The 19,917-nt window shown below is 40.5% G+C and overlaps 1 protein-coding gene across 3 annotated transcripts; it reads right to left on the bottom strand.

Annotated features, from left to right (window-relative positions):
• Window positions 1–2,127: 2,127 nt before the first annotated feature.
• Window positions 2,128–18,762, bottom strand: LOC117423471 (acyl-coenzyme A thioesterase 1-like). 3 transcript variants are annotated; one of them, XM_058991244.1, is made up of 3 exons: window positions 18,744–18,762; window positions 5,338–5,540; window positions 2,128–2,897 (listed from the first exon to the last, which is right to left on the bottom strand). In XM_058991244.1, the coding sequence occupies exons 2-3, from the start codon at window positions 5,509–5,511 to the stop codon at window positions 2,304–2,306; spliced, it is 768 nt and encodes a 255-aa protein (XP_058847227.1). In that variant the 5' UTR covers window positions 5,512–5,540; window positions 18,744–18,762; the 3' UTR covers window positions 2,128–2,303. The 3 variants fall into 3 exon arrangements, with proteins under 3 accessions (XP_058847227.1, XP_033895212.1, XP_058847226.1); XM_034039321.2 differs by lacking the exon at window positions 18,744–18,762 and adding an exon at window positions 11,372–12,102; XM_058991243.1 differs by lacking the exon at window positions 18,744–18,762 and adding an exon at window positions 5,977–10,569.
• Between the last annotated feature and the right edge of the window lie 1,155 nt (window positions 18,763–19,917).

The following is a 19,917-nucleotide window of genomic DNA, read 5'->3' as shown; positions in this document are numbered from 1 at the left end:
TGATAGACAAAGAGGAGGAGATGTGATACCTTTTATTGGACTAACTAAATAATAATTAATCACAAGCTTTCAAGACCTCAAGGTCTCTTCAGGTGAAAGTAGGAAAGAGAGATTGCTGTTTACATTCAAAAGGTGGCATCAGAACTTATAAAAATAACCCATTTTGAATCACTGCAATTCTAATGCAAGAAAAAAAAGCTGTATAATAAACAATGACAATGTATATAAATACAAATACATATATACACACATTATATATATATATATATATATATATATATATATATATACACACACACAGTACTGTGCAAAAGTTTTAGGCAGGTGTGAAAAAATGCTGTAAAGTAAGAATGCTTTCAAAAATAGACATGTTGATAGTTTATATTTATCAATTAACTAAATGCAAAGTGAGTGAACAGAAGAAAAATCTACATCAAATCAATATTTGGTGTGACCACCCTTTGCCTTCAAAACAGCATCAATTCTTCTAGGTACACTTGCACACAGTTTTTGAAGGAACTCGGCAGGTAGGTTGGCCCAAACATCTTGGAGAACTAACCACAGTTCTTCTGTGGACTTAGGCAGCCTCAGTTGCTTCTCTCTCTTCATGTAATCCCAGATAGACTCGATGATGTTGAGATCAGGGCTCTGTGGGGGCCATACCATCACTTCCAGGACTCCTTGTTGCTAAAGATAGTTCTTTATGACTTTCGCTGTATGTTTGGGGTCGTTGTCATGCTGCAGAATAAATTTGGGGCCAATCAGATGCCTCCCTGATGGTATTGCATGATGGATAAGTATGTGCCTGTACTTCTCAGCATTGAGGAGACCAATAATTCTGACCAAATTCCCAACTCCATTTGCAGAAATGCAGCCCCATACTTGCAAGGAACCTCCACCATGCTTCACTGTTGCCTGCAGACACTCATTCGTGTACCGCTCTCCAGCCCTTCGGCGAACAAACTGCCTTCTGCTACAGCAGAATTTTGACTCATCAGTCCAGAGCACCTGCTGCCATTTTTCTGCACCCCAGTTCCTGTGTTTTTGTGCATAGATGAGTCACTTGGCCTTGTTTCCACGTCGGAGGTATGGCTTTTTGGCAGCAAGTCTTCCATGAAGGCCACTTCTGACCAGACTTCTCCGGACAGTAGGTGGGTGTACCAGGGTCCCACTGTTTTCTGCCAATTCTGAGCTGATGGCACTGCTGGACATCTTCCGATTGCGAAGGGAACTAAGTATGATGTGTCTTTCATCTGCTGCAGTAAGTTTCCTTGGCCGACCACTACGTCTACGGTTCTCAACATTGCCCGTTTCTTTGTGCTTCTTTAAAAGAGCTTGGACAGCACATCTGGAAACCCCTGTCTGCCTTGAAATTTCTGCCTGGGAGAGACCTTGCTGATGCAGTATAACTACCTATGTGTCTTGTTGCTGTGCTCAGTCTTGCCATGGTGTATGACTTTTGACAGTAAACACTCTTCAGCAACCTCACCTTGTTAGCTGAGTTTGGCTGTTCCTCACCCAGTTTTATTCCTCCTACACAGCAGTTTCTGTTTCAGTTAATGATTGTGTTTCAACCTACATATTGAATTGATGATCATTAGCACCTGTTTGGTATAATTGTTTAATCATACACCTGACTATATGCCTACAAAATCCCTGACTTTGTGCAAAAGTCAAGGAAAGAAAGTAAAAATAAACCTTTATTCTCATGGCTTTTTAACCCCTGGGTAAATATTGAAAAAGCAATTGTATCTAAATTCAATCTAAACTTGTTTTTTTTTAGTTTTTATTGTATGTGATGAAATCTAAGAATATGTTTGACCCCCCACTACTCAGTGTACCTAGAAGAATTGATGCTGTTTTGAAGGCAAAGGGTGGTCACACCAAATATGGATTTGATTTAGATTTTTCTTCTGTTCACTCACTTTGCATTTAGTTAATTGATAAATATAAACTATCAACATGTCTATTTTTGAAAGCATTCTTACTTTACAGCATTTTTTCACACCTGCCTAAAACTTCTGCACAGTACTGTATATATATATATATATATATATATATATATATATATATATATATATATATATATATATATATACACATACATATATATATATACACACAAAACTGCAGTGTACAAAATTGAAGGCATATGAAAGAAAGGGTTTTTAAAAAATGTGCACAAAGTTTAAGATTAAACAATCTTTTATTTTCAGGACATTTTGGGCAAAAGCCCTTCTTCACCTGTTGAAATCTTTTTCCAGATTGGCTCCTCAGTGTTATCCATGGTGCTGTTTCAGAGCCTAGCCTTGGAGGTGCTCTCCATCAAGGTGCTTTATAAAAAATGCCTGTATCCTGCCCCACAGGTCCACCTGCGCCTCCCCGTGGCTCCTAGGTTCCCCTCCCCAGACCACTGGCAAACCAACCAGTAAATGCAGCGAAGAGGGGCAGTGAGGGAAGTAGGGAGGCTCCAGATAGTGCCCTGCTCCAGGGTACACTACCACCTCACAGTTCTCCTTCCCGTGTTCCCGGAGCCTCTTGGCTGCCTCTTCTGCGTAGAATGGGCTCTTCCAGTTCTGGTCATCCTCCGCAACAACGAAGAGGAATCTGCATTGCGCTTGCTCGATCGGGATCAAGCTCTGGCGATTCTCCCCCTCAGTGGGGTTATTGAGGGTGTCCCTGATGTTTGCGATCCCAGACTTGGTGAGGAATTGCCTGCTTGTTTTAAATGACAAGGGAGGGAAGACAGTGCCCTTGTAACGCAGGGGAAAGAGCGTATTGGCATTGCAGCCGTTGATGCTGACGGTGGCAGAGATGCCAGGCAAGAAGGAAGCCATGGACAGCGCCAGGTCCCCACTTTTAGAGATTGCCAGGACACCTATACCTGGACCTTTCACCTGGAATAGAATACAGAGCATTAATCACACCGCAAGAAATGAAACCCTTGACGCATTACAGAACACTGGCCTGGACTTGCACATTGCTTAATTGGTTGTGTTGGAAATGTTATATACAGTGCCTTGCAAAAGTATGGAAATGTTATATACAGTGTTATATACAGTGCCTTGCAAAAGTTTTCACATTTTGTTGCTTTAAAGCTTGCAGTCATGACACTTTGAAATAGGAATTCATATGTGTTATATACACAACCTACTCCACACATTCAAAACAAAAACAACAAGAAAGAAGTAAATAGATTAGTTGAATGGCCTCTGTCTGTGTGCAATATTAGGGGTTCTCATGATTTCAGAATAAAAACACCTGTCCTTGTCAGGTTCCTTGGTCAGGTAGTGAATTGCAATCAAAGACTCAACCACGAAGACCAAGGAGCTTTCAAAACAAGTCAGGGATAAAGTCATTGAACAGCACAGATCAGGAGAAGGGTACAAAAAATATCGAAGTCTCTGAATATCCCTGTGAGCACAGTCTACTCAATCATCAAGAAATGGAAGGTGCATTGTAATCAACATATTTCTGTTTTTTCTCTTTAGTTTTTGCTGACATTTACTGTAACTTATCTTACCCTTAGAAGTCTTCAGTTTGAGCATTCTAATTTTGAATAAAATATTAAGTTTAAAAAAATGTGTATGTATCATTTTGTAATTTCACAAAATGGGACACCATAGGAAGGGTCTGAATACTTTTGAAAGGCACTGTATATAGTGAAATAAAGAGGGAGCTGTGTACTATTCAGTGCCTTTCTCATAAAAGAGTTTACAGTAAAAGCACAATAAGGTGCCATCTTCAATACTTCCACACAGCAGTCTGAGAAGCAAGAAAGACCCAGAACGGGCTCCAGGCTGCAACTCTGTTCTGCTAGACTCCTGTCTTCAGTTGTTAAGGATAGTGGATCTAAATACCTATAGCTAATTAAGATGAATAACTTAACAAGACTATATATTTAGACTAATGTTGTCTGGCCTTATAGAGGAAACTGTGCACACAAATGCCTTGCCTGCAGTGTAATTAACTGAAAGAGTGAAGTGCATGTGTGAGAAACAAGCTTTTTAAAGCAGCACTTTATACCGTGGAACCAGTCACTAGACCGCAGGGTCTTGGCTTCCACTTGCCCCATAATGCCATTCCACAAGCACTGTCAGTATAAACAACGGTAAGGGTTGAATCCCTAAAAATAATTCACTAAATAAGTGCCGTCAGACACAAGAAACTAGATGATTTTCTTACTGATTGAACACTCTTAGTTGTTTAGGTCACTCAAAGCATTTCTTCCTAATTGATACTTGTTCAATAAGGAGATTCAATTGATAGTTAATTTGGTAATTGGATTTTACTCTTTTGTTAAGATTCAAACAGTTCAAATGTTAGTCTCTGTCATTGTGGGAATGTTGTCATGAGTTCCTCAGAGTTTGAGTTTGAAATCCCACTCACACAGACAAAAGTGTCTGTTGTAGTGAAGATAGTAGCGAGCATGCTTTAGATGTAGAACTTGAACATTGCATTAGAAAAATAAAAATGCAAAAAACAAAAGGAACGTGAACCAGCAATGGAAAGTTAGCGATCGTTTTGCTGAATCTTAAACAGACCTAAATATCAATGCAAAATGTAAGACATCACACATCTTTTAATTCTTGTATCAGGTGGAACACAAATAGCACTGTCTGGTAACTGTTTCAGCTCTATAGCCTGAAGGTAGAGCACTGTATATTTGCACTTGATCACCACATAAGTGAACTCTGAATTTGTGCTCTAACTGTTTGACAAAGAAGATGCAATACCTTTCATTGGACTAACTAAACAAATTGAATCACAAGCTTAAGACCTTAAAGGTCTCTTCTTTCCTACTTTCACCTGAAGAAGAGACCTCTGATGTCTTGAAAGCGTGTGATTAATTATTTAGTTAGTCCAATAAAAGGGCTCGCCTCTCCTTCTCTTTGTCTATCACTTCTGGACTGATACGGCTAGCATTTCATCTATCAATGACTGTGGAAAGTGCTCTAATTGAACAATTATTAAATGTTGAACTACTTTGCTGTTGTGAAAAAAAAGGTATTCTGGGCTAGATGTAGTTTGTTCTCCTAATAAGAAATATAATATAATACAATGACACCAGGGCAGAAGGTACACTGTAACTGTATGGTGAGGATTGGGGACAGGTGATTGACTGTTTGTTGATACCATTAACCGTCTGGTTCAAAACATGCAATTATTTTATCAGCTTAATCTCTGGAGTTTATACATGGTTTCCTTTGCATGCCATGTTTTTGATCCAGTCATTTATAAACTCTGGTACATAAAGCAATACATTTCATGAAGTCTACATTTAAATAGTCAAATGTTTCTCCCAGCACTCAACCAAACCATCAGGTGTGTCCCCACCTGTGGATGTGTCCTGAGGAAGCTCACAGCCTCCTCGAAGTACTCCAGATCCAGCTCCCTCATGTCCTTGGGCAGGTCCAGGTAGCTGTAGTAGGCGAGGGCCAGGACTGCAAACCCCCGGCTGGCCAGCAGGCTGGCTCTGTACTCGGGCAGACCGCCCCCTGTCCCGTACATGTCCAGCACTCCAGGGAAGGGACCCCTGCCTGTGTGAGGAGAGGCACACACGCACCTATATTACTACTGTATGTCAGCATGGGACGAAATCTCAACAGCGAAATGAGACAGCAACAGGAGCTTGAGGAGCTGACACACCCACAATTCATGGAAGTCTGCACCCCTAGCAGACTGAAAGCCACCAGGGAGATGGAAGAGAGAAGAAACAGCTGGGTTCAGATAGGCAGAAGCAGGGAAAAAAAGAAACTTCGTCAAACACAACCACCAGAAATCCAGACATCCAACAAATTTGAGCCACTTCAACATTTAGATGACCAAAACCCAACATCAAGAGAATGAAAGAAACAACATCCAGGAACCTATAAACAGTGCTGGCCAGGCAGCAGAAAGAAGGGAGGTCATGATTGTTGTGGACTCCATATTGAGAAACACAGCAAGTTCAGTTCGCAGTTTGGACCCCCTTACTACAACAGTGTGCTGCCTTCCAGGAGCCTCTGTTACGCACATCACTGAGAACGTGGACAGGCTCCCAGAACGAACAGGAGACGACCCGGTAGTAGTCGTCCACATCGGTACAAACAACATTGGAAGAGACTGGCCAAGATCGCTGCAAAACAAATTCAGAGAGCTAGGAAGGAAATTAAAAGACAAGACCAAACCTGCAAATAATAACAGTGTTGGAAGTGATACAGCGGCGTGTATCACTTCGGTTTGTAATCCCACGGGTTTGACCCGTAACCCAAAGTCCCGTTCCGTCACCCTCACAAAACACAAAACACAGACACAATTAGACAGTGCGTGATTCTAGTGCTAGTGGTGAAAACAAAGACAGTTCCGGTAGTGGAAAAGGTGAATGGTGAAGTCCGGGTTTTTCGCTGGCCTGCGGCTGCAGCTCCGGATCGTGTTCAGTAATCTTCAGTGACTAATAACACACAAGACACACAGTGTTAATACACAGACACGAAAACACTCACGGTTTATTCACAGTACGGGCTCCTTCTCAGTTATTTAACTTAACCATATGCAAAGGAACAGATCACTCAAGCCATGCCCCCTATTTATACCCTCGCCCATGACCCCGAGGTTAACGAGCACATCTGCTCCTCCAGTCCTTGGATGCCATGCTGCTTACCGTCCGGGTCAATGAGCTTGGGTGCCGTAGCTCCGCCCCCTTCCTAAATGACCGACTTCCACCTACCCTACGGAATAAATTGTCGTGCCATTTAATTAAGGGTACTCTGTTCCTCTTGCACCGTGCCCTCACAGGTCGAGAGGGAGATCTAACACCAAGAATCATTTGATCTCTGTCACAGATAGGTGTTACAGAAACTTGGTATTAGTGGTATTAGTGGGTACACACTGTATAGGAAAGACAGGCAGGACAGAAGAGGCGGAGGGGTAGCGCTATACATAAGAAATAGCCTTGAAGCCCAGGTGTTAAATCAGGACAAAGAAAACAATGCAGAATCAATATGGGTCCGAATAATGGACACAAATTCAAAGGGCATAATAATAGGAGCATGCTATAGACCGCCAAATTCAGACGCTGAGCAATATAATCTGTTGTACAATGACATTCGAAATGCGTGTAGAAAAGGAGAAGCCATACTAATGGGGGATTTCAACTTCCCCGTATAAAATGGGAAAACCCGATGAGAGGGCACGATGGACAAAATTGAAATGGTGGAAATGACAAATGACTGCTTCCTAACGCAATTTGTCAAGGCACCGACTAGAGGGGAGGCATGCCTTGATTTAGTCTTTTCAAATAATGAAGACAGAATAACTAAAACAGAGGTCAGCGAGCCATTGGCAAACTCAGACCACAACATGGTCTCATTTTAAATATTTTTTAAAACCCCAAAAAGTAATGACTAAAGCTAAGGTTTACAATTTTAGAAAAGCAAACTATGAAGGTATGAAACGGAGACTAACAGAAGTAGATTGGAGTAAAATAGAGAAAACATCCACAGAAAAAGAGGCACAAAACAATTACATCCCAAAAGTAAACAAATCTAAATCTAAAACAAAATGGCCAAAATGGTTTAATAGATCAATTAAAAAAAATATTCAGCGAAAAAAGGCACTTTACAGAGCATTTAAAAGGGACCAAAAACAAAGTACACAGAAAGAGTACTTGGAACTGCTAACACAAGTCAAAAAGGAAGTTAGAAAGGCCAAGAGAGAGATAGAAATCAATATTGCTAAGGGGGCTAAAACCAATTCCAAAATATTTTTCCAATATTATAACAGCAAGAGAACATTCAAAGAGGATGTTAAATGTCTAAGAGACACAAATAGCAAAATCATTGTTGAAGAAAAAAAAATAGCAAATATATTAAATGATTACTTTTCACAGGTTTTTACAAAGGAGGACACGGACAACATGCCCGACATGTCGACCTGTTCCTATCCAATTTTAAATAACTTTAGCATAACAGAGGCAGAAGTGTTGAAGGGACTAGGAGCTCTTAAAATAAACAAATCCCCTGGGCCAGATGAGATCCTCCCAATAGTACTCAAAGAAATGAAAGAAGTTATTTACAAACCGCTAACCAAGATCATGCAACAGTCTCTTGACACAGGGGTTGTACCGACAGACTGGAAAATAGCAAACGTAATACCGATCCACAAAACGGGAGACAAAACCGAACCAGGTAACTACAGACCAATTAGCCTGACTTCTATTATATGTAAACTTATGGAAACTATAATAAGATCCAAAATGGAAAATTACCTATATGGTAACAATATCCTGGGAGACAGCCAGCATGGTTTTAGGAAAGGGAGATCATGTCTAACTAACCTACTTGACTTTTTTGAGAAAATGGACAACTGCAAAGCATACAACATGGTCTATTTAGATTTCCAGAAAGCTTTTGACAAAGTCCCGCATAAAAGATTAATTCTCAAACTGGATGCAGTAGGGATTCAAGGAAACGCATGCACATGGATTAGGGAGTGGTTAACAGGTAGAAAACAGAAAGTACTGATTAGAGGAGAAACCTCAAAATGGAGTGAGGTAACCAGTGGTGTACCACAGGGATCAGTATTAGGTCTTCTGCTATTTCTAATCTACATTAATGATTTAGATTCTGGTATAGTAAGCAAACTCGTTAAATTTGCAGACGACACAAAAATAGGAGGAGTGGCAAACACTGTTGAAGCAGCAAAGGTCATTCAAAATAATCTAGACAGCATTCAGAACTGGGCAGACACATGGCAAATGAAATTTAATAGAGAAAAGTGTAAAGTATTGCATGCGGGCAATAAAAATGTGCATTATAAATATCATATGGGAGATAGTGAAATTGAAGAAGGGAACTATGAAAAAGACCTAGGAGTTTATGTTGACTCAGAAATGTCTTCATCTAGACAATGTGGGGAAGCTATAAAAAAAGGCTAACAAGATGCTCTGATATATTGTGAGAAGTGTTGAATTTAAATCAAGGGAAGTAATGTTAAAACTCTACAATGCATTAGTAAGACCTGATCTAGAATATTGTGTTCAGTTCTGGTCACCTCGTTACAAAAAGGATATTGCTGCTCTAGAAAGAGTGCAAAGAAGAGCAACCAGAATTATCCCGGGTTTAAAAGGCATGTCGTATGCAGACAGGCTAAAAGAATTGAATCTATTCAGTCTTGAACAAAGAAGACTACGCGGCGATCTGATTCAAACATTCAAAATCCTAAAAGGTAAAGACAATGTCAACCCAGGGGACTTTTTTGACCTGAAAAAAGAAACAAGGACCAGGGGTCACAAATGGAGATTAGATAAAGAGGCATTCAGAACAGAAAATAAGAGGCACTTTTTTACACAGAGAATTGTGAGGGTCTGGAACCAACTCCCCAGTAATGTTGTTGAAGCTGACACCCTGGGATCCTTCAAGAAGCTGCTTGATGAGATTCTGGGATCAATACGCTACTAACAACCAAACGAGCAAGATGGGCTGAATGGCCTCCTCTCGTTTGTAAACTTTCTTATGTTCTTATGTATTTTATAGACGTTAGATATTGTATTAAACATTGGCAGATTAGTAATACTACAGCATGCCTCTTGGCTTTATAAGAATGGGAAGAGGCCAGTGGCTCATCTATGCTCGTCCGGTTCCTAGGAGCTGACTGATCTCAAAACTTTGTCAAGTCGGGTCTTAAAGTTTCCCAGTGATTCAGCATCAATAACATGATGGGGTAACACACTCCATTCCCTCACCAGTCTCTGTGCAAACAAGTGTCTCCTACGCTCTGTCTCAAGCCTGTCTTCACTTCATTTCCAATTGTGTCCTGCTATTGGTTCAGGTTACCTCGGTCAACTAAAGTTGAGGTCAAATATATACTTAGTTTCAAGTAAAATCAATTTTTTCTTTGAATGTTCTTGTTGCTTTGGATCTCAAATGCAACTTGTTTACATCAGAAAGTCACTCTCTTTTAATTGTTACAGGTCAAAAAAGAACTATGTACACTTTCAATTGTTCTTGTTCATTTCTATTTGTGTAGCACCTGACTTTCCCTGTTTGAGATTTAATAACAACAAATATGATTATGATTATGATTATTATTATTATTATTATTATTATTATTATTATTATTATTATTATTAAGAAACATTGAACCTACAAAAGAAGCCACACAAAATCCTTTCAGTGCAGCACACACAAGGCAGGAGCTCTTGAGCTTGAGCTAATCATCCACTCGTTTGGGCTTATTTGCACCACTAAGCATTTAATATTGGAAATGTTTATTTTAAGCACAAAGTTGACATTTTCTGCTTCATTTTATGTTACCATGGGAAAAAATGTAATACAACATAAATTGCTCATGTCATGTAAGTTTAATAAAAATAAAAAAATGTTCAAACTTAAAGAGAGTCTGTGTACAACTTAAAACAAATAAATAAAAATCAACGTTCTATTAATATAAAAAAAAAAAGTTTCAAATGACCTCTTGATTTTTTACGATACGGTAATCAAATGTCTGGCATCGACCGGCTGTAGTTACTGCGACGAGTATTTATGATATCTGCATGTTTTCTGCAGAGAATCTGACTTCGCAGCGCCTTGTACCCTCTTGATCCATAATCAGGGGTTCACAGAACTGGCACGCAGCTACGCATGCGGACCAATACAAAAAAAGAGTACTTAGTTATTGTTGTATAAGCCGTCAGTATATTTGTAACAGGAAAGCATTTCTAATCAAGGCAGAGACGGTGCTCACGGTTTGAAGCTGAGCTATACATGCCTCATTTATGGATTATTCCGGGAGAGTGGGGGTCTACAGGCTTTGTGAACACTGTCCCGCTTGCTCCAGAGAAACAATGAAATAGCAACTTGCCAAGACAGCCGCCTGCAAGCACCATGAGGTATGTAATGCAAAAACAACCGCCTCCATGAAACTGCCTTTCAGTTTTCTTTTAGTTTTATATATAAAATAAATAAATAAATTCCGAACCTCACTAATTGTCACAAATGTGTTAATAGCTTAAAAAATGAAAGATTAAAAATAAAAATAATAATAGTTAAGAGTTTGGGAAACCCAGATGAGTTTCATTCTAATCGGACTCCAATGTGTATGGAACTGTCACCCTGCCGTCAGTTTACTGCCCTTGGTAATATTAATATTAAACGATGTATTAATATTTACCATTATAATAATAAAACAACATTGTTATTGAAAATAAAACTGCTGTGAGACAGGTACATTTTTCTCAGTTATATGAACTGAAAAGCAAAACGAAAATGTAAACAAAAAGGGGATCTTGTGTGTAGTGAAACACTACAACGGAAAACATTGTACAGAAACACTAAACAAGTAATTTCATGCGTGACATTTGGAGGACTTGTGTTAAAGCAAGGCCACTCACCGGGCGGTAAAAAGAGGGTTGCCCGAACTCTGCCCTCCCTAACAGGCAGTCTCTGTACGCCTTCTGCGAGGAAGCCTCTCTCGTTAGTCTCCTTGGCGAGCAGCTGCCCCTCCGTATCCCCGTCGCTGTACACCTCGATATCGACGAGGAAAGGGGTTCGCACGTCTCGCTTTACTAGTTTTTTGTGAGCATTTTTGGCGCTTAATGCCCAGAATAGACCCATGGGGTCGGTACCGGAGAAGCTGCCGCCCAGAGCTGGTGACCGGGACAAGTCAATCTCACCGATCCCGTCTGCCCGGTACGTGGCGGAGGACTGGAACGGCTCCCCCTTTTCGTCTGTCAGCTTCGCCCTCAGAACGACCTCCTGGTTCGGAGAGAGGCCCTCCACTTTCACTTGTACCGGCTGGTCAAAGAGGCACTTCGGGCTGGGCAGCAGTCGCACACGGACGGGCGAGTGGCAGGCTGCCGCCGTGGACAGGCAGTGCCGAGGGAACAACATTGTCTTGAGAATGCACAAGCGTACAGTGCCCTTCACAACACCGAAATTCATCTTCGAACTCTTAGCCATGGCGATGTATGTGAAGTTCACCAAACTAGAACTTGAACTTCACTTGCCCGAACAGTTTCAAAAGACGTCATCGCTGAATACCTCACACCCCTATCACGTGACAAGCGAAAAATAAGGCTGGAATCAATTTCGCTTTGCTCACTCCTTCTGTTGTGAAACGAAGAGGTGTAATGCTTCAAGAAGTATATTTTAAAACACTGTGACTGTTATATGTATGGTTATACTTCACAATGAAACGATCACTGACAATGTCTTGTTTATATTTTTTACGCAACCATCCCAAACGAGTAGACCCCTATATCTTTGTGTGTACTTGCCAAATTTTAAAGAAACTTCCCAAACATTATTTATTATTATTTATTATTATTTATCTTATCCAAGGCGACTTACAAGTGTAAAGGGTAATACAGGTTTGTATGCAATAAGTATTTATACAAAAAAACTACAAGTTATAAACAAATAGAACACTAAGAATTGTAAGGATAGGCTACTGCTTCTACCAACATGTTTCATGAACGTAAGCCGAGGAAGATTTACAAGCACGGAACCCTTATTAAAATGTTAAATCCTCAATGAAGACAGTAAGAGAAAAAAAAAGACTGGCCAATGAGGATTGAAGTTCTGCACCGCAGGTCATTGACAAAAATACTGTGAAAACCACACCTCCCCTGGATTTTAACATGGGCAACATCCAGTCAACAATCACAACTGAACGACATTTTTTTGATAGTCGGGCATCATATCACCCACTAGGGTTGCCACCCAATGACCTCAAAAATAAGGAACAGACCCTAATGCAAGAAACAACCAAAAATATGCATGGAAAAGGAAATAAAGAACTTAATGGCTGACAATAAAGATTCAATATATGTTGGTACCATCCATGTTTGGACACAACAGCATTGTTATTAGCTAATCATAAGCAATTTGTAAATCAGTAATAATTTCTAATTCCTTGTAATTCCACATAGTTCTAGGTTTTTCATTGATATTTGTTTGTATTGAATGTGTGTGAAATCCTGACATTTGTTTCACTTGCCAAGAATCTACAAAAGTGCCCAGGAACTAACGTTATATATAATAAATGTTTTTGGCCAATAGAAAACGTAAACAGCTTATCATCCTTTCATTTGTCAAAATAGCTTAAAATACATTAACTAATAATTATGTTTTAAGAGGTCTACTGTATCTGTGAGAGTAAAAAAAAATGTGGGGGGGGGGGGGGGGGGCGGCGGGACGGGTGTTGCGTGGCGTTGTGTTTGGGTCTGTTCCTTATTTTTAAGTTCATGAGGTGGCAACCCTATATGTACCCCTAGCTTTTCTTGAGTCGTACTCGTATTTTTGATTTGTACTCGTCGTTTTCGGATTTGTACTCGTAATGTTTTTTGAGTTGTAGTCGTATTTTTTATTTGTACTTGTACTTGTATTTTGTATTTGTACCTGTAATTACAAGTACAAATTCTTTTTACGCATACGAATATTTTTGACAGTGATCTCCCTCTGTAAAGTCATCATTGGCAGTCTAGTTCTGTATATCTATCGCAGAGACACCCTTCTCGGCTCATCCAGCGGCTCATCTTTGTGCTTCTTTAAAAGAGCTTGGACAGCACATCTGGAAACCCCTGTCTGCCTTGAAATTTCTGCCTGGGAGAGACCTTGCCGATGCAGTATAACTACCTTGTGTCTTGTTGCTGTGCTCAGTCTTGCCATGGTGTATGACTTTTGACAGTAAACACTCTTCAGCAACCTCACCTTGTTAGCTGAGTTTGGCTCTTCCTCACCCAGTTTTATTCCTTCTACACAGCTGTTTCTGTTTCAGTTAATGATTAATGATCTCGCTTCGCCCAAGGATGCCTGCCGCGCTTCGCCCAAGAAGGCCTGTCTCGCATCGCCTGGAGCTTCCTGTTTCTCCGCATCGCCTGGGGCTACCTGTTGCTCCGCATCGCCTGGAGAGCCACCAGTTACAGGGAACGAGGGAGAAGTGGAGCTCCCGCTGCCGCCTCCATGGCCAGGGGCTCCCCTCCCGAGTTCGCCTCCGGAGGGTCCGCTGCTGCTGCTGCTGCCATTGCCTCCCGAGGGTCCGCTGCTGCTGCCGTCGCCTCCTGAGGGTCCGCTGCTGCTGCTGCCATCGCCTCCCAAGGGTCTGCTGCTGCTGCCGTCGCCTCCCGAGGGTCCGCTGCTGCCGTCGCCTGCCGAGGGTCTACAGCTGCTGCCGTTGCCTTCCGAGGGTCCTGTTTTGCCTGGGGTCGCTACCAGTCCTGCCATGCGGCAGGAAATACTGTGGCTGGAGCCCCATGAAGAGGAGCTGCCGGCCACGGAAAAGGGGGGGGGGGGGGGGAGGTCAGGAGACCAGCTCCCCCAGCCGCACTTTCGCGGCAGGAAATACTATGGCTGGAACCCCATGAAGGGCAGCTGCCGGCCACGAAGAAGTGGGGGAAGGTCAGAAGACCAGCTCCCCCAGCTGCACTTTCGCGGCAGGAAATACTGTGGCTGGAGCCCCATGAAGGGCAGCTGCCAGCCATGAAGAAGGGGGGGGAGGTCAGGAGACCAGCTCCCCCCGCAGCAATTTCGCTGCAGGAGAAAGGGTGGCTGAAGCCCCACGGAGGGGAGCTGCCGGCCATGAAGAAGGGGGGGCAGGTCTGGAGACCACCCCCAAAATTTTTGGCCAGAGGAGCCGGCCTGTGCGTGGTCCACTAGGACGCTACAGTTGTTGGGGTGGGAGGAGGACATCCCGCCATGGCCGCCCCCGGAGACACCTTGCTTCCCCTGTTCCTGGGCCAGGACTGCTAGCCGGGATTTTAGGGAATAATGGGGGGGTGGCCGAAAAGGCCATGTGTGCTGCGCACAAGGGGGGGGGGGGGGGGGCATGTGTGGCGGAGTGTCCCGCCCCTATTATTATTATTTGTATTATTGTTTGCTGCGCGGATAACAGCGCCACGTATTTCTTATTATTTATATTTAAAAACCCTGTGAGGATGCATGACTGATCAGCTACTGATTATGTAACTAGCTGACAGTCATGCATCCTTACCAAACGCGTGCAGACTCTGGCCGAGGGGTAATAAGATAATTAACAACTAGTTAACCCCAGCTGTCCGTTCTGCAGGGTTGGAGTGTACAGAGGAGAGTACAGGGAGTGGAGAGAGCGAGCGAAAAAATAACGACAGTTAAAAACGACTGCTAAACAGTATTTGTATATTCGTTTGGCCCTTGTGCCTTTTTGTTTGTGTTTTGTTGATTGTTTAAATCTTTTTGTTTTGTTTATTTGATTTATTAATAAATACACTGAGTGCCATTGCACTCAGCTTCACCCGCCCATCCATTGTTTTGGTTTCTGTACTTCCTGGTCCGTGACGTCACAACTGCGAGCCAGCCTATCACAGGTATACATTGATTCTGAGAGCTAGTCAGTGTATATTGCACCTTGCACCCATAGTTTTAACTAATTCTGTAGTGGTTTTTCACATTATATTCAAAATGTAGGATTCTGCATATTTGAATTGTTTGCTCTTAAGATTGGGCATTAAACAGCAGTTAGGTACACTGGTTACCATAAATATGTTTATTTAGAAAAAAACTAGGCATTATTTTTGTATGAAATAATTACATACTTAAATGTCGCAATTTCATGCTTGTTTTCCATGGATTGTTCTCCAGGATGAAACTATGGTTTGTTACGTATTTCTTATATATTGTTTTTATGTTTGATATAGTATGCATTCATTTCTTGATAGTAATAATTTTTTGGGGGGAGACAAGCTTACAAAAAGCACTAGAATGCATGTAGGTAACGGAGTGCTAATATACTTTTTTAATTGCATGATTTTTCAAGATCGGTCCTCAGAGGAAAATGTTTTTCCTATCACCAGGTTACATTTGCTTTTGGTAAAACAAATGCAATTTTAAATCCTCACTACATGATGTATAACTACTGACAAAAATAATTGTTCATCCTCATGTTGCATGTTTTTGCACAGCTTTGCCAGTCTTAATTAGAGGACATGCTAATGGAGGCGGTGCTGAGTGAGGGAGACACTGCCTATCTCAAGCTCTCATTGGTGTGCAGATCACTCAGATTCATTGTGATTCTGTGCGAGGGAGACACTGCATATCTCAAGCTCTCATTGGTGTGCAGATCACTCAGATTGATTGTAATCACAATCATTGTAATTCCGGATAAAGTGTCACTTTGCCTGGCTAGACAGTAGATTTATAGATTAAAAAAAAACAAAAAAAAACTTTGCAATGGAATAAATATCACTGTGATTGCTGTTGAAATTTTGTAATGAGAATGTCTTTAAGACTTCAAAACGTTTTTATTTATTTGTTTTTTAAACTAGGTGTCATGAATTGGAATAATTTCATATGGACTTCAATAAAGAATCACAGATGTCTGGAGCCTGGCACCTTATTTAAGGAGTACAGTGCTGGAATTGCTGGCAATGGACAGCGGCATCATGAAAGGGTTTATAGTGAAAGTGATCACCCTGGGTTCTGTTCTCAGTTTTGTGCTATGCAAAAGTCTGTAGGTTTTATATAAAAATAATAATAAAAAAGCATTCCAAAAATGAATAAAAATTATTGTTAAAAAAACACAAACTTTTTTTCTTAATTTCTTCGCTTTATGTTAGCCCCTAAAGTATTTAGCTTGTTTGTCGCTGTCTTATGCTTTTGTAAATTTGTGTTATTGCTGTGCAGCTAAGGGTTGTGAAGGTTTACAATAAAAGCATAATTTAGGAAACACATTTCATGAAAGCATATTTCTTTTGGGGAAAAAAAAGTTATTTTGGAGCTACACACACTATGTAGTTAATGAAAAGCATGCTAAAAACTAATGCCATTATCCAAGTAGTCTGATCAAACTGTGGAGTAAACTACTTTGCCTAAGCTACTTTCAGTACAATCATACTTGTATGTTTTTCTATAGCTGGACAAACATTTACACACCCTTGACAGATAATAAGTGTGGTCAATCTAACGCACAAAATATCAATGAAGAGACTAATACATTTGATATCAACAATGTTTATTAAGTTACATTAGTATTTTGATGAGGGCAAATGATTAGATGGGAATATGGAGATATTTAGTGTAAGGATTTTGAAACTCTTGCCTATGTATTGCCCTGTTCTCGTAGGGAGTGACTGGCTTTTCATAACTGAGAGTGCAGCTGTGACCTCGGACAGATGATAACACTTTTGTTTTCACAGAAGTTGTTTCTGCTTAGAAAGCTGTTCTGAGCCTATGTACAAACCATAATCAAACCAATTAAAAGTGGTTCTCAAACCACTTACTTTTGTTAAAAGTGACCTGCTATTACTTTAGGTAAGTGTCACGTAACGCATAACACATTATACAGATTGAACACGTGGGCTTTTTCTGATAAACACGCACCTTGTGCGGGGCGGTGTACACATTGTTTTGTTCCAGTTAAATTGCACAAGATCTTATTGTTTCATCAGCCTTTGTTCTTTTCCATTATACAATCCATTACTTATGCTTCCCTTTAAAGTGGTAAAGAAATCATTGAAACTGTCTGTAAACATTGTGTGATTTTCCTGTGTTTAATCTGAATCAACGCAGGGTTAATGAACTCTTAAAATCAAGCTGTACATCAGCAGTTTGCAATCATCAGCCTTGTGATGCGTGGGTATAGCACAATGCTGCCTGAGAATTCAGCAAAACTCTTAAATGTAACTTTTTGTTATCTGGTTTTCTGCTGACTTGGTGAAGTGATGAAGAAACGCAGATCTTAACTTTAAATGTGTTTTGTCTCGCACCAGGCATCATGCAAGGGAAATAAGACCAAATTTGGTCAAGGAAATTACGTAAGCTAGCTGTAGATCTGTGCTTCAAAGTAATTTCCGGGCAGCCCAGAAACTAACATTTCTGTGCCATGCCTGCTCAGAAAAAAAGCCACCATCTCTGCTGCTATGAAAGCTCAGCAGAAAATAACATCTACACTGATGCCAGCTCAGAACAACCAAGACTTGTGTGTGAGATCACTGATGTACCTTTATGTATTTTTATTGATTCCTGAAAACTCTTTTTGGATTAACTTTATCTGAAGATGAAGTATTTTTGAGAAGAAATTGAACTTCTTACATTAGTAAAGGGGTTAAAGGTTGTTTACCCAGTTATGTAGATTATATAAACAACTGACCAATAGCATGTCTCAATTCCTCCCAATTCACCATTGCCAGCAGTGCTAATTTGAATACCTGCTTTCAAGGCTATATTTTTATATCTGCTCATTGAATGAATTTGGCATCTTTTTTTAAATTAATACAGGTACTCAAAAGACTAGACTTTTGTCCAGTAGCAAAGGATTTTGGAAGATGATAATCTTACATGGTCATGGCAAATAGAGAGTGGGTTCAAGTTTCTCCTTTTCTGGTACAGTAGTATAAATGTGTCCCATTAACAGTATTTGAGAAAATGTGACACCTGCTTAACTCAGTTACATAGCTGTTATGCATAGGGAAACATATCTCACTTGTATTTATTGTATTGTATTTATTGTACATATTGAACACCACTCACACAGGGATCTGGGTTCTTTTTCAGTGTATGAAAGAAGGGTTGGATATGGGTATACAAGGGAAAGAGGTGAATAATCTTATTCAGAGCAAGAGGGTGGTGGCAGCCTCTGTAAGATACAGACACACATTATCATCAGGGGCCTGCCGCCTACACACGGGAATTCGGTACAATTTAACATGTTTTATACTTAATACAAAACACAGTATTGTACTTAACCAACAATAACAGAATCATTGTTATATTATGTGAAAGTATACACACCCGTTATTTAGTTTTCTTTCAGGGTTCCAGTCAAACTGCGCAACAGGTGCTTCGTAACGCAGATCTCTCCATCTAGAGATTTTCACGCTCTGCTGAACCCTTACTGATGCAACCACTTATATAACTCAGTGCTTAAAGGGATAGTCCTGCATTTGACCGATATAAAACTACTCCTTTATTACCACCCTGTTACATATATATTTGCGTGAAGCGTAAAGACTATGAATAAACATTAATGAGAATAATGATCATTTTACAGACATGTACAATAACCTCTTACCTGTGAACATTCAGCTTTAATTGAAATTTTCTAGAACTAAATTCACCTGCTTTCATTCGTTGCAGTCTTCCGGCCATTACAGCTATTGAGGCCGACAATGTCATGTGCTTTTTGGTATATGTTATACTTAGGGTCCTGCGTTTTATGCAACCTGGTTTATTTCAATTGTAATTCAACTGCTATCCCCTAGATGTCCCTGCAGCCACTCCAGTTATAGTAATTGAATTCACAATTAAGAAATCAACACATTACACTTTGACTAATTAAAAAAATGAAAGCTAATTATGATGAGTATAAATGGTAATTGAATAAAATGATGCGTTAAAAGAAAAATCAAGAGACCTAAACATGGAGTCAAAGACATCGCAATCAAAAAGCATTTCATTGAGCGAACGCACGCAACAATATCCACCCGGTGTTCTGTACACCGATGGGTATCATTTATTTTGCACAACTTGCAGTTTATGTTTGGACCACACTCGAAAGTCAACAATAGACTGACATTCATCATCAGAAAAACACAGAAAACGAAAGGCTGAGATTGACAGCTATGAGGCGGCGTCCTCCAGTAAAAAACGTAAGGGGAACGAAAATTATGAACACAGACAAGATGTTATTTTCGATTTGACAGAGGCATTTGTTTGTGCTAATATTCCCCCGGAAAAATTGATAATCCCTGTAGTATCCTTGATAATACCTTAAAGGATTTACTCGACACGGTATTGCATAAACACAACGTGGTTTATTTTCTGGTGATCGCCATCTTAACTCTCAGTAAACTGAATACAACATCCGGAACCCCAGGCTAGTAATCCTTGTCTCTAACTTACATCTAGTAACCACTAGATGTCAGTATCTAACCATTACAGCCTAACACTGTTCAATTATAATGTA

This window comes from Acipenser ruthenus, chromosome 18 (assembly GCF_902713425.1).
Source record: "Acipenser ruthenus chromosome 18, fAciRut3.2 maternal haplotype, whole genome shotgun sequence".
In the NCBI taxonomy this organism is placed as follows: Eukaryota; Metazoa; Chordata; class Actinopteri; order Acipenseriformes; family Acipenseridae; genus Acipenser; species Acipenser ruthenus.
This window is presented reverse-complemented; position numbering and strand designations above follow the sequence as displayed.